The sequence below is a fragment of the Protopterus annectens genome, chromosome 4.part0, assembly GCF_019279795.1.
Source record: "Protopterus annectens isolate FY-2018-M chromosome 4.part0, PAN1.0, whole genome shotgun sequence".
Taxonomy (NCBI): Eukaryota; Metazoa; Chordata; order Ceratodontiformes; family Protopteridae; genus Protopterus; species Protopterus annectens.
The window spans coordinates 1,499,107,657-1,499,123,301 of NC_056733.1; the positions used below are offsets into that span (position 1 = coordinate 1,499,107,657).

General features: G+C 39.1%; 1 protein-coding gene across 1 annotated transcript in view; it reads left to right on the forward strand.

Annotated features, from left to right (window-relative positions):
* Positions 1 to 1,985: 1,985 nt before the first annotated feature.
* LOC122800467 (T-cell immunoglobulin and mucin domain-containing protein 4-like) overlaps positions 1,986 to 15,645 on the forward strand; it is a 69,126-nt gene continuing 55,466 nt past the window's right edge. Inside the window, exons 1-2 of the mRNA XM_044069911.1 lie at positions 1,986 to 2,130; positions 14,135 to 14,491. Coding sequence (XP_043925846.1) covers positions 2,085 to 2,130; positions 14,135 to 14,491 — 403 coding nt within the window. The 5' untranslated portion in view covers positions 1,986 to 2,084. The remainder of the gene's footprint in view (positions 2,131 to 14,134; positions 14,492 to 15,645) is intronic.

The following is a 15,645-nucleotide window of genomic DNA, read 5'->3' on the forward strand; positions in this document are numbered from 1 at the left end:
CCATGGTCATAAGAGTCATAAATGTCATGCTGGGGAGAGAATAAGCTGCCCCAGCAGGCTTTACTAGTTTCATTCCATTTTAACCACAGTCTTCCACCATCCTAATTATAATCACATTAATGTCTTTGTTCAACCTTAAGCCTACTGCAGATAGGCACTCATACATCCTAATCAACTGGACAAACACACAGGTTGTAACCTATTTCCTTTTGCCTAGAGACTTCTTCCTTCCTAAGTTCCTTGATCTATGGTCCTAATGCCACAAGAGAGAGGGTGAGAAAGAAAAAGAGAGCATAGGGGACACTGGGAATGTTCACCTCATCTGTTCCACTGTACCTCAGCATCTATCTTAATATAATCAGTGGAGAGAATAATCCTTTTATATCTGGGAGAGAGAGACCAACTGGTACTAGTGATTTATTCTCACTAAGAGCAGGCAGTTCTCTCGCCATTGCCTATTTTGGTGTCTGTTTAGAGTTTTTTTTCTTATTCTGCAATGTCTTCCTGTCAGCATGGCACTCTCTCCATTTTTTTTTTGAAAATTGAAGCAATGCTGTCATTCACCACTTATTTTCTTTTTTTTCTACTGTAATTTCTCTCTCATCTTTGCTCTTTTTTCTCTTTTATGTTCACTACCAAAAAGCCTGTCTTTATCGTTTAACACTGTTTGCTAACTTACTTTCTGCTTTTACTTTTTTGCCCTTACCAACATTGTTGTCCTTCTGACTTCCATGTACTATGCCTCCTCCAACATCCTGTCCATCCTTTCCATCTCTCCTTTAGGTCCTAAAGTTTGCTGTAATTGCCAGAACCCCGTTAGTCTTTCTTCACTCTTCCTAACACCATAGTGCACAAACCGAGCTCTTTACACAGCTTATTTGAAACATGCTACTGCACCACAGCAGAAGGCTGTTATTAATATGCCCCATTTACAAGGTCAAAGGTGCACAACACCTGCCTCATGGATTAAAGAAACTTTAAGTTTCATCCTTGATTTATGAAACATACCTTTTCATGGCCCATTCTCCTTGCTCTTGGCTTCGGCACTAATTTTTCAGCATGTTCCCATTTGTTCCATGATTTTTCAGCATGTTCCCATTTGTTCCATTCTCTAGTGCCTTAAACACATCCTCACCTGCAGTCCAGAATGTGAAGTACACAGCTCATGTGTGCTTAAATGCCAATCTCACATCACTTTAATTTTTCTTTAGACACAACAGGAACAACATTCTTTGTGTTCCATTGTCTGGATCATACCGCGCAACTTGTAAGTATTAAAAATCATATAAATGACCTTTAAAAATCAGAATGACCATTAAAATCATAGCCAAGAGTCTGAGGAGCACTTTCCCATTTTTTAGAACAGATGATATTCTATTGTTAGACCTCACATAGTTAGTGATAAGGGGTGTTTGTATAGGCTTAATTTACTTATTTAATCATGAACCCTTAAACAGTCTTGGCTGGCTTTATGAAGAAAATCAGTAAATCTAGGAGGAACAAGGCTAAATATATGGGAAAAAATCATTTCAGTATGCTGAACTCATAACAATTAAGAGCTGTGGTATGGATTTTAAAATGCTTTTAGAGTTCAGTTTGCACCAATGTAATATATAAAATCAGATTTACATCATAGTCTTACAGTTCTTATTAACATTTATCACATAAATGTGTTCTAAATAAAAAGAGTGGCTGGGAGTAGGGGAGGTTGGCTGATAATAGTCAAAATGGTGCTGGATAAAATGTAGATCTAAAAACATAGTCCTATGAATGCTTATAAATAAATGAGATAATATTTTAATAACCCCAGGACTGTAAATTCCTAGACTGCAAACATTTCTCAGTTTTTGAAGTTGACTATGTTGCACATTAGTTTCTAAGTTCAATTTCAAGTGAAATATGATGCCATATTTGACGCAGTTGTTAAGAAGTTTCCTGTTTAAATTAACTGGAGACATAGTAGTCACACACATTTCAGCTAACCACACAGACCGAAGCAGGCTCTTATTCAGCAATCTTCACTGACATTTACAGCTGTCGTCTGATACTTGTTCCTGCTACAGCTATACTGAATTGAAGCCACAATGCCTCATTGTCAGCATCACTTGGTTTACCTTATTGTGCTTTCAGGTAAGAGGACAGAATGTAACATACAATCATGCACTCTGAATGTACTTTGAAATGGAGATGGCAAAGGAAGATTGTGCCTGAAACCGCATAATCCGAGGATTATTTGCATTGGCTATAATTAGTCTCTCTTTCTCTCTCTCTACACACACATGCGCACATATATATATATATATATATATATATATGTGTGTGTGTATATATATATATATATATATATATATATATATATATATATATATATATATACAAATGTCAAATGGCGAAAATCTGTCCAACTTATCAAGCAAAGTAATGTTAGTCAAATCAATGGTAAGGGTTTCAATACTAGTAAAACTACAAATGCAGTGGCAGTGTTTGTTTAGCCTTGTTACTTGCAATTTATCTTAAACTGTACATTTTTTCCATGCTGTTGTCTTTTCTTAGTAGTATTACTCGCACTGGTTGTTTGCCTGGCATTTCAGTTACATTTGTTTTCATTGTTTTATTTATGCATTTTGAGGTATTTTACAACTCATCACTAGGTATTAAGTAAAACATTTGGTAGAAGATTTATGCACGCAAAATGCTGTAGCCTTTTATTTATGAGTAATGTCTTACTTATGTGAAATAAATGTGTTTGTTTTCCACATACTGACATATCTTACAATATTCATAACATCATTTCTGATACCTTGGGGCTTTCAAATTTTTTTTTGTAGTTTGTGAAATGTAAAATTCTTAATAATTTATATTCTTTCAGAACATTTTAAATTACAAATTCAAAATCTTCTTCTTCTTTTGGCTTTTCCCGGTTAGGGCTTACCACAACGGATCACCTATCTGCTTAATATTTGGCACTGGAGTTTTACAGTGTTGAGTTGCCAGCCCAGCACCCAACCTTCCACAGAAGGCACTAAATTACAAATTCAAAATTATAAATTAAATTTATATATGGCAAATTCTATAAATGCGGAGCTCAATTACAGAGGTTGAAATTCAGAAACTTAGTTTAAATTGCAGAGGCCAGTGTATTGTAAAATGCAGGGAAAAAGCATGTTTGAAGAACTGGTTACTTCTTCAATAAAATTTGAGCTACCCAGAAGTTTCAACAAATTTACCAAAATTTTGATTCTTACAAATTGTTCGCTAAAAGGATAGATTTCTCCTTTTTTCCTGTATCACACTTCCCCTAGACTTGATTACAAGTGTAGAAGTAGCAAAAAGGGCAAAAATTCTTGCATTTGGAGTATGCTGGGTATTCTGGCTCCCCAAAGCAATCAGCTTCCAATGTGGTTTGGCATTGTGGTCAGGATCACAAGGTGATTAAGATTTGTTGACCAAGACTATCTTTGAAGAACTGCATGAAACACAGAGATCATTGCAGTACTGCAGTAGATGTGATATGCTACCACACACCTGGAAGGCAGCTAGTGTGCAGTGCTTGCATCGGTGAGCTATATGGCATGAATAATGCCATCACCATAACTGAATGACAGCTTTTCTGTATATCAAAACTCTCTGCAGAAACTGTATTACAGAAGTTTATTAATAGGAGAGGTTCAGTGGCCACATGCGTGCACATGCATGATTGCAGATTAGATGAAGTTTTAGAGGTACAAATACTGTTGTGACACTGCACCTGGGGGTCCATTCAATGGCAGGCTTCCATATTTTTGCAAAATAAGTCAACGTACAAAGACCAAATAAAATATATGTTAATGGAAGTGTGGAGCAAATGCAAACTGGTAAATTTAAGAATTTTGCTGTCTATTCCTATTTACTAGCTTAGTGGCATTGTTGTATGAATGTGTAACTTGCCTCATAGGACTTACTCTGTACACAAACAAGATGAACACAGATATATAATGAAAATTTCCTTTAGTCACAGTACAAAAGATCTTAATTAAAACATAAAAATAGCAAAATCATAAGCCCACATAAATGTAATTAAAAATTCCACAAAACACTCCATTTATTTTTGCTGGGGAGGCTTTACAGATATGTGGGCTCTACCCCTAAGACCCCAGTATCTGTACATTGCATGACTTCATACTAATGTACAGTAACTTTAATAAGACAGCCTCTGATGTGCTGAAATGTCAGTGTGAAATATTATTATTAAAAACTGATATTGTAAGATTTCCCAAACAATATTATTAACAGTGCTGTTCCCATGCTGCCGTCCAGCTGTGTATCACATTGTAGCAGTATACTCCTATAGTTCCTTTGTGTCATATTGTAACAGTATATGCCTACAGTTCCTGTGTGTCACATTGTAACAGTATACTCCTCCAGTTCATTCTATATGTTTCATAAAGAAGGCTGAAAAGTGTTTTCCTGCTGTTCAGCCTAAGTCAATGCTATGCAACGCTCAGACTACCAGGTCTATATCAGAAGACCGAATGGAAAAAATATCAAATGGCAAAACAGCGAAAAAACTGGACCTTGAGTGCTGTTTGCCAGATCGCGGTACAGTGAAGATCGGAATATTTGCCCTTTCCTCACTGTAGTGCGATCTCGGAGTTTTTATATATATTTAGCGGAGGGTGTGTGTGTGTGTCTGGGGGGGGGGGCGCATCCCCCCCCACAATAGCAAGTTCGAGGTCCGGTCTTTTCGCTGTTTTGCCATTCGATATTTTTTCCATTCGGTCTTCTGATATAGACCCAGACTTATTCACAGGAAGTGTGAACGATCAGCTGTCCAGCCCCCTACCTTATAATTTTCTATTCATTGTAGGATATGCATCCTTAGTATCACTGTGAAGTCTGCCAAATGCTTAATGTGTTACTTATGTGTAACATGTGCATTATGCAATGTTGTGTGCCATGCTACTGTTACACCCACTGGTAATGCTGTCCAAGTACAAATGGACTTTCTATCTATATAGTATAAAGTGCCATCCTGCTGTGTTCCTATTTTGTCCCTCTGCAGTCTGCTTCTGGCAGCATTTGCTACACTATGAGAATGAACTATAACCCATGATTCCTTGGTCTGTACCATTCATTTTCTTGTAGTGCACACTGACCTAAAGATGCGAACATCCAACAGTCAACTCACAGATCAAGTTCATAGCTGTGAGAGAAATATAAATCTCATGTGAAGCACCCCTAACTTGTAACCTAATTTATTCCTTTGACAAATATTTACAACACTTTTTGTACATAATATCATACATTTTTGTGATAGAAGGTGAAAGCATATATGAAGTACTACTACATTCATGCAACTATAATACATTATCCATTAGTCACATTACCAGCATACCTCTCAATTGTCCAAGTTTTCACAGAATGTCCAGATTTTTGTCTTATATTTTTGGTCTGTGCCTCAGAAAATGCGTGGTTTTCTGGCAAATCACCAGGATGATCCGAGGACTGAAGTCAACAAATAATGACATACATTTGAGTTTCAGACTTCAAATCCTTCAGAAAAATGCATGTTAACAGAAATCCTGCTACTTTAGCAACCTTCTAAGTTTATAAGAGCAGTATTTAAAATCTGTTTCTATATTTGGGCCTTTGTCCCCCGATTTTGTCAGGCTTTGTCCAGATTTCTTGCACTAAGAGGTTGAGAAGTATGATTATCAGTACTTCATGCCAAACAAATCTTACGTCATTCTTTGGTCTACTGGATAACATGCATTAATGAAACATTTAGTTATTATTTGCAACATCTGTGTAGGCTAATATGACTTATTGATTGGAGGTATTCATTGGATTATGGAGTTTTAACAGAAACGCAGCAACTAAATCTAATTATTGAACAAAAGACTGTGAAAATGCATTAGCTTGAAACCAAAATTAATGAAACATCAAAAAAAACACAATAAATCTGATAATAAATCTCTAGGGCATTCACAGAAAATAGAGGATAAAAAAGAACAAAAATATGCATAGAAGATGAGAAACATCTCTTTCCAGTTTCCACATATTATTAAACTCAGCAGTATAGTTAATTTTGTATTCAAAGAAAGTACATTAATATGCCACATGGTCCCTAGCACATCCTGCTTGTAAAGTCCTTCATGTTTCAGTATAATATTGTCTAAAAGCTGACATACTTTTGCACAGTTTGAATTACATTTGACAGCATTTGTTTCTGCTATCCATTTCCAAGCATTTAATGATATTTCAAATCATCATTTGACATCTACTTTTCTTCAGTATAATTTTCGTAGTAATGCAGTAGTACTACTATTACTACTAATAATGTATCTTTGAAAGTGATGTCAGTAGATTTTTTCTTAAGTAATTCCCTTGTATGATTCATTTCTTTAGCAAGAAAAAGTTGTAGTTACTTGCTTTTGTGAAGGATCTACAAATTTCTTAGTTGCAAGTATCTCCTAATAGAGACTCTAGTGCTAGGTCAGAAAAACAGGTTTCCATTTAAGTCATGCCTGTTAACCACAAAATCATCTCTAAATTAAACACTCAAGAGTAAAATAACTTGCTGCTCTTAGTCATACGGTGCAGTGCAATAAATACTGCAAATATTCAAAAAGGAAACAAAATAGCACTGTAGGAAGATAAAATGGTGTGTGAGCACCTCAGTAGTGCAGAAGTTACAGTGCTGCTGCTTTATAACTTATGATTCCCCACTTAGGTGCTTTCTGTGTAGTGTCCAAACTGTGTCTACAAGGTTTTTCTGCAAGTACTTAGGTTCCATCTCACATCACAAAGGCATGCTATTAAGTGAACTTTTGATCATAAAAATTTCCCCTAAGCATAGATGCAGAGTGAGTGTATGTGTGCCCGTGTGTGTGTGTGTGTGTGTGTGTGTGTGTGTGTGTGTGTGCACTTGCATGTGAGTGCATGTGCTGTGTTAGAAGAAGATCTCATCCACTATCAGTTCTCTGTTTTAGGGCCCTTATGACATTGAACTGGATAAAACTTAAACCAAATAGTAAATGAACAAATGAACAAGTGAAAATGGTGTGCAAAAAGACTGCAGCATTAGCTACACGTAAGGAACAGGGAGATAAATACTTAAAATATATGCCCTTGATATGGGAAATTCTAAGGATCATTTTAAAAAGAATGAAATGTCTATTGTGAAGAGTCCTCTAAAGGAATTTTCATTTAAAGCAAAATGTCCTTCATGTAAATGGGCAAACTTCATAGCTGAAAAGTACATAGATTAATGGTCCTTACAGTCATTTGTATACATCTATATTACTCATTTTCTTACTACAGTAGGAAACAGAGATGGAGCTATTTTTATAACACAGTTAGACTAATGGATTTGGATGGATACTTATATATTATCACACATGCATCCATTTAGTAAAACCATTTGCACTGTTTAGGGTCATTTTAGAAGCAAATACTAATGTACTCCTCACCTCTTTAACAAATGCCCACTACACGTGAAGCAGAGTAGCACCCTTGCCACCTTAAAGGTAAACCCAGATAACTAGATGGGCAGCCTCATATTCTTCATCAGTCTATCTTGTCTTGCTCTCCATAAAGCTGAAGAGAACATGAGTCCATGTCAGGATGGCTGAGTGATGTAATGAGCCAGTCTCAAGGATTGATTTCTTTCAAAAAAGTTCACGGGAATTCTGGTCTCCATATGGACGCGTGGGTTCAAATCCCACTTCTGACAGGTGGCTTCTACTCACTGCCTGAGACTGTGAAATGAGCCAATGTGCGGTGCGGGAGTAGGGAGGTCAAATGCACTCACAGTGCTAGCAACAACCTCTGACTTGAAAGATCATAACACAGATCTCAAGGGAGGTGACTCCAATGCTATTTTTAGCTTATCAGTGGGAGTGATAAGCACTAGGTAGCCTATCTACCACAAGAGGAGTGGTTTCTGGCCCAGCAATTGTAGTTTAGTGGCTGTTTGGGCAGTTTTTTCCATCTCCTTCAACTTTCTGGTCTAAAAGCCCACATTTGCACTTTTCCCGCCTTTCCTGTAACTAGTCTTGTCCAGATACAAATTTGCTGTATCCAGGACTGTATGTAAGCTTCTGAGCCACCCAAGCCTTTCTGTGTTGTGGGAAGCCTTCTAGCTTATCAGTGGGAATGGTAAGCACTAGGTAGCCTATCTACCACAAGAGGAGTTGTTTCTGGTCCAGAAATTGTAGTTTATTGGCTGTTTGAGAACTTTTTTCCATCTCCTACAATTTTCTGGCTTAAAAGCCCACATTTGCGCTTGTTTCCCACCTTTCCTATAACTAGTCTAGTCCAGATACAGATTTGCTGTATCCAAGACTGTTTGTAAGCTTCTGTGCCCCCCAAGCCTCTCTGTGTCGGAGGGAAGCTTTGTAGCTTGTCAGTGGGAGTGGTAAGCACTAGGTAGCCTATCTACCGCAAGAGGAATGGTTTCTGGTCCAGAATTTGTAGTTTACTGGCCGTTTTAGGAATTTTTCGATCTCTTTCAACTTTCTCGTTTTAAAGCCAGCATTGTGCTTGTTTCCTGCCTTTCCTGTAACTAGTCTAGTAGAGATACAGATTTGCTCTACCCAGGACTGTCTGTAAGCTTCTGAGAGTTGCCAAAGTCTGCTCTTCAATTTTTCCTTTAGATCTGATCATTCCCTCCTCTTCTGCACTTTTACTAGCTTATTAGTCTAGCACTTTACCATACCAGACTTCTTGCAGCAATTATTGTAGCACACAAAAGTGTTACCAGCATTAAACGTTCTACAAGGAAACAGCTCCAGTACTTATTATTAATGCCCACCCCTCCAGGCATATCTAAAGGTAAGTTCCCTGTGCTTTCTCCTGTTAACCTGGTGAACTTGGGCATCCTGAGGTAATGTAGCAACTGCCTCATGTACACCGACAAGCCTCTCCTCTTACCTCCCAACACTCAGACTTGCGAGAGATGCACTTATATATCCAAATTGGAAGCCATGCACTCTCCAGCCAAGACCAGAACAGCTGGTCAAGAGGAGAAGGTCAACACTTGCACCACACCACATGGAACACATAGCCCTCCAGAACACACACCAGCACTGCCTTCACATAAAAACACAAACCACACACCCACCTTTGTGGAGGCTCTCAATAAAAATCTACCCAAACAGCAGAGACCTCCAAGGCAGAAATGCACTCAACCACCACAACACAACACTAATCATGAGACACATAACTGTCCTAAACAGTGTGCCACTCAACCAAAGCCACTAAGGCAAAATAGCTTGCCCAGCACACTAGTCATAGGTGACTTGATACTGAGGCCAACTGATGTCCTACTAACTAGGTTAAATAAGAAGAAAGTAACAGTCAGCTGCCTGGTATATAACGCATGGACTCCGGTCCCTCAACAACAGGTACAAATATGACTCTGTCATTGTACATGTGGGTGTGAATGACCTGAGATGTACCTGCCTGGACTACATGAAAAGAGACATGGAGGAGCTCTGGGATTATGTAGCCCAGGCAGGTATGACCCTAGCCCTAAGCAGCATCCTACCATCACCCAGAATGATACCACAGTACAAGCAGAAAATGATTGATTTCAACAACTGGCTAAGTTTCTGGTGTCATATTAAGGGGATCCACTATCTATCTTCCTGGGATGCTTTGCCAGAGATGGCCTACATATGTCACCCCTGGGCTTTTGGATAATGGCCAAGGCTCTTGCCACCCCATAGTGCCTTTTTAGACAATGTTGCAAAGACCAAATTACCACTGTAACAGCTAGAAACAAATGCAATCTGAGGGTCATGCTGCTCAATGCTAGAAGTCCAAATCTCAAAATGCACTCACTCGAACCACTCCTTAAAATGGAGAACATCGACATGTGTGCTGTAACAGAGACCTGGTTCAAGGCAGCAGAAAGCACCCCTGGAATACCAGGCTATAACTCATTCCACACCTTTCGGCCCCAGAACTTGGTGTTTCCATATTCATAAAGGATGCGCACACCTCTAGACTGGTAGCCTAACATAATGCATCAGAGATACTTCAGGTGCAGCTAACATTGGGTAAGACAGCGATTCAGGTTGTAGCCTGTTACAGGTCCCCAACCATGTTCCTTGACACTCACTCCACGTCTATAAGCACCCTGGAGAATATTAGGGTCTAACCTAACACTCTCATATTGGGTGACTTCAACTACCCCTCCATTAACTGGGAAAACTACTCATGTACCAATACACTTGCCCAATGTTTCCTGTAATTCATTAATTTCAATGCCCTGGACCAGATCGTTCTTACCCCCACTAGAGGTAGCAACATCCCCTGACCTGGTCATTACTAACATGGGTGACCATTGCTCTACACCAATAGTCAACTCCTCCCTGGTTAGCTCCAACCACAAACTAATCACCTTGGAAATCCACATCCATCCCACCCCCCTGCAAAGGTAACCACCATGAAAAACTTCTCCAAAGCTAACTTTGGGCTCCTAAGAACAGAGGTGGCTAACTTCATGGCACCCATGCAAATGGAGAATAGTTGCATGACCACTGAATCATACACCATTGCAGTGTACGAACACATACACAAATGCATGGATCTCCCCATACCCAATAGAACCAAGATGCTGTCCTCCAAAAAAAGGAAGCCAATCTGGTGGTCCCCTGCCATATACAAACTTTACAACAGAAGGAGGAAACTGATGAGGAATAAGGCAAAGTCACAAGACTGGAAAAACTCCCTTATCAGCCTCAACAAAAAGTTGAGATCCCTCATCAAATCCTCTAAAGCTAGCTATGAAAACAGAATTGCAGCAGATAGTAAAGACAACCACAAGGCCTTCTATAGTTATGTAAAGAACCTCCATGGCAATACCCAGATTTGCTCTGAGCTACTGCACAGTGGTACCTCCTACACCAAGCCAACAGATATTGCCAATATACTGGCCGACAGATTCAGTGCCAACTTTCCCCCTCCCCCCAAGGACCAATCACAATACCAGTAGATTGCCAGACACCCAGTATTACTGCTGCACAGGTTAAAACAGCACTGTCCAAGGCCAAAAATACAGCTTCTATGGGACCTGACAATATCCCTGGCTGTGTTCTATATGAACTACAGAATGAACTGGCACCTCACCTGCGTGCCCTGTTCAATCACAGCCTCACCTCAAGCTTTGTCCCTGCTGAATGGCAGATTGCTATAGTCATCCTTCTCCACAAAGGAGGAGCAACTACAGACCCTGGGAACTATCACCCCATTAGCCTGACAAGTCTGATATGCAAAGCTATGTAACGCATCATCATGTACCTAATAAACAAGGATATAGGGAATCTCCAAACTCTGGATCCCACACAGTTTGGTTTTGTGAAGGGTAGATCATGCTTGCTCAACATGGTCGACTTCTTTGAGTCAGTCACCAGAGATGTGCATGAAGGCAAGGTGGTTCATACAGCCTACCTTGATCTGGCCAAGGCCTTTGATACCGTTCCCACTCAGGAATCATAGAAAAACTCACTAAGCTAGGAATCAACCCCTATATCATTAGGTGGTTTGCAAACTGGCTCACAGAAAGAACCCACAGTGTGAAAGTAGCTGACTCCAAGTCAGACTGCCGACCAGTCACAAGTGATGTCCCACAGGGATCGGTCCTGGGTCATCTCCTGTTTAGTATCTACTTCTCAGAAGTCCAATCCAACATGAAGAGACTCTGGCTGACAAAGTTCGCTGATGATTGCAAGTTGGGAGCCATTATTAACTCCCAAAGTGATGTTGACATCCTACAGAAAGGCCTCACTGAGACCAACGACTGGTGTCAGAACCATGGCCTTAAGGTCAATGCCAAAAAATGTGTCATCATCCCCTTCGGGAAAAACCTAGTTCCCATGAACTACTGCATCAATGGTAGTCCACTGAACACAGAAGGTGTTATAAGAGATCTGGGAACACAGTTTGACAGCAAACTCTCTTTTGACCACCACACTGCCACTGTGGTCAGAAAGTCCTTCTATGTGGCACATCTCATTACTAAGGGTTTTGCATCCAGGAAGAAAGAGGTCATTGTCTCCCTCTACTCTTTCCTCATTAGGCTAGTCATCAAGTACAATGCCCCATTTGGCATGTACCTCACTAGACACCTGCAACAACTGGAGAGGCCACAAAAGTACCTCACAAAGAGGATCCTAGGCCTTAAACACTTGTCCTATATGGACAGACTAAAAAAACTCCAACTATTCTCTGTCTCATATCGCCTACTTAGAGGCGATCTCTGCTTGACTTATAAAGCCTTGTCTGATCCAGCTCTGTTAGAAATGCTACATCTAAAGAAATCCCAATCTGTCCAGACCTCTTGCTCCAGAGACCTCAACCTCATTACCATAATCAACAGAATGTGCTGGAGGGACAGGTTCATAACCCAGAGACTGCCCACGCTATGTAATGGACTTCCCATAGATGTCAAACAGAACACCTCACTGGCCCTCTTCAAGAGAAATCTTGATGAGTGGATGGGAAATAGAAAATTCACCCCAGGGATCACTCCAGTGGCTCTACTCAACAGAGGCACTGGAAACTAAGGTCGGGTGGCACATTGCCAGGGTAGTCCCATGGGTTAGGCTTGTAAAGGCTCCAGGCCCATTAGCCTAGTACACACCTATGAACCTATGAACCTATGAATATAGACTTTGAGCAAGACATGCTACAGACTGATTTGCCTAATACTTACCTATCAACCTATGAACTTAAGGACAAGCCAAGCAGATTAGACAAGACTTCACTCTTTTTATCACGATTTACTTCTTTATGTCACTGCCTAAAATTCATGACCATTGACAAGGTTGAGGACTTTGACTGATCTGTGAATTTTGAGCTTAATCCACTTACTACTACTTTATCCAAGGTAGCTGGTCCCCCTTTCACCTACAAAGAGGAATTCACTGCTATTCAGGACAGAACTATAACCTCTTGTTTTGAAACACACTGATTTTTATAACATTCACATTGCTCTTAACAGTGACTCAGTCTAGTGCATACTAGAGATTAGCACCACTTGAAGCTAAGAGGATAACTTCATTTAGAAACAGGAGAAAGGCCATTTTCATGCCCCCAAACTGGATGACAGTCTTCCTTTTGAAATGTCAGGGGTTTCAATGCTCTGATATTAACATACATCAGAGAAAAAGGAATGGCAGTCCCAAACTTAGTATATGTAATTCTGGATTTTCAGACCATTAGTTATTATATTTTGGGACCCTGCATTGTGAGCCTTAACATTTTAAGTGGTTACCAGGTAATGTGCATGCCTTGTCTATGCCTTGATATCTTGTCCATGAAAAACACAAGCAGGAGGGAAGAAAATAAACACCCTTGATGAAGTCCCATACACATCTTACATGCATTTGACTTTACACAGAGAAAACCGGCACAACTTGTGATTTCTCAGATACAGAGAGTGAATGGCACATGACAGTAGCCCTGATACCCCAAGATGTTATAGCACTTTGTCCTTTCTAAAGTCTTACTTGGACTGTTAAAAAACAGTGTAAACCTCATAATGTGCAATGGAAAAATAAATGCTATGCTTAGTGTGAAACAGCTTCACCCTATTTACATGCATTGCAGTTTTAATATATATAAAATATGTAACATAAAACTTTTTTGTTGCACTTTGGAAAACTGTATAGGGTAAGATAACATTTATGTGTGTGTGTGCTTTTTTTTTTTTGTATTTTTGCAGTTTTACATTACCGATCTTTAGTGAAAGAGAACTGTGAATGTGGTGTTGAAATTAAATGAAGAGCTTCTTTAATGCCTAATTATGGTTTATGAATTAGTGCAGTTGAAAACTGGCACACTTATTAGAGTTTTGTACATGAGCATGACTTGCTCTAGTGAAAATAGCATACTCAGAAATGACATTTGCTCATAAACTACTGAATTTTCTTTGCCGAACTTGGGCATTAAATCTCACCAGACCATACAATATTGTTTAAATTAAATTCTTCATACAATTTATGGGCTGTGATAACGGCATATATATTTATATCCTTATAGTCTTTAAGAAAAGTAGACAGTGTAAGTATTTTTTTTGAAAATATGTATTTTTGTTTTATATCATTTCAATATATATGTGTATGTTTGTCTCTTTCTGTTTATTTAGGCTGTTATGCTTCTTTTGCATATGGATCAATGGTAAAGGGAGAACTTGGAAAGACGGTCCATTTACCCTGCAGTTATGATGCTGATAATCATGGAATCCTACACATGTGCTGGCAAAAAGGACCATGTTATCCATTTAGTAGTGGGTGTTCTCCTGAAGTGATCAAAACAGATGGAAAGAAAGTCACACAACGAAATTCAAATCGATACAGATTAAATGGTAACCTACGTCGTGGTAATGTAACACTCACTATTCTCAGAGTGACTGAAGAAGACAGTGGAAAGTACTGTTGCCGTGTCGAGGTTAAGGGTCTCTTAAATGATGAGTTCAGTACTGTTAACCTAAATATTTCAGCAGGTAAATATGTCACTAGCATTTCTTCTAGTACATCTTATTTTATTTAAGCACCAACAAGCACTTGTGAAGGAAAACAATGACATATATTCTTATGTCAAACTGAGTTGCTGGATAGCTGACTGGTAAGCTAAAACAACTTAACAGGCAGGATCAAAACACAAATCCAGAAATTACAGGCATGCTAGGCTGCAATGTTGTATAGTGTAAACAAAGAAATCTGAAAACACTTAACAATTGATAAAAATATGTTCAAAAATGACAGGACCAGAGAAAGGATTTAAGACAGTGAGAAAAACAAATCATATGAGGATGATCTGAGAAGATGCTGTGGAAATTTGTGTATGTCTCTGAGGTAGTTGATAGGTCTAAGCTTGAGGTACTTAATGTCACATTTAATTTACACTTATTTCTGTATAATGTATCAGTAGATCCTTATTTTACATACCCAACAAGCAAATGGTTATAAAAGGTGCCTCTGTTTCTGTAATTCATAAGATGGCAGTGGGGAATGTGATAGTAAGGTTTTGGATGATTGGAATAATGGATTTCTATCTTCTGAGATTTTTGGGAAGCCAGTGCTGAGTATCATACAACACACAATGGTGAGTGATCAGATCAATAATCGTTGATCTAAATATAATATATTGCAAAATTCTATGGCAGTATGGGATTTTGTCAGTCTGAGTACATATAATAACATTAACCAAGTTGTGGCATAAATAAAAGTTCTTTCTTAGGGCTACTCTTGTACCTTATGTGTCAAATCTGAATTTATGTTAGACTTTATTCTGGAGGCTTACTTTCTGTATGATGTTATTGTCATATCTGTTAACTTCTAAGTATCGGATATTGTAGTGCACACATTTAAAAATCATAGCAGATTGTCAGGACACTTTGTAACTTTAATTGCACTGTGTTGACTGGATTAGTCTGACTAGGCCAGTGCCCTCTTTCCATGGGACAGCTGAAGTAGTATTCATACTGACTGAGAAATTTAGTCAGGCAACCTTGAACCTTTCCCTTCTCTTTTTTGATAAGTCCCATGCAATCTTCTATATCCACTTCAGCAGGCACCAACCCGGACAGTAGGGACCTTGGTTCAATATCCTGACTGAAGGAAAGCAGACTCCACAGTGCAACAGCAGCACCACCAC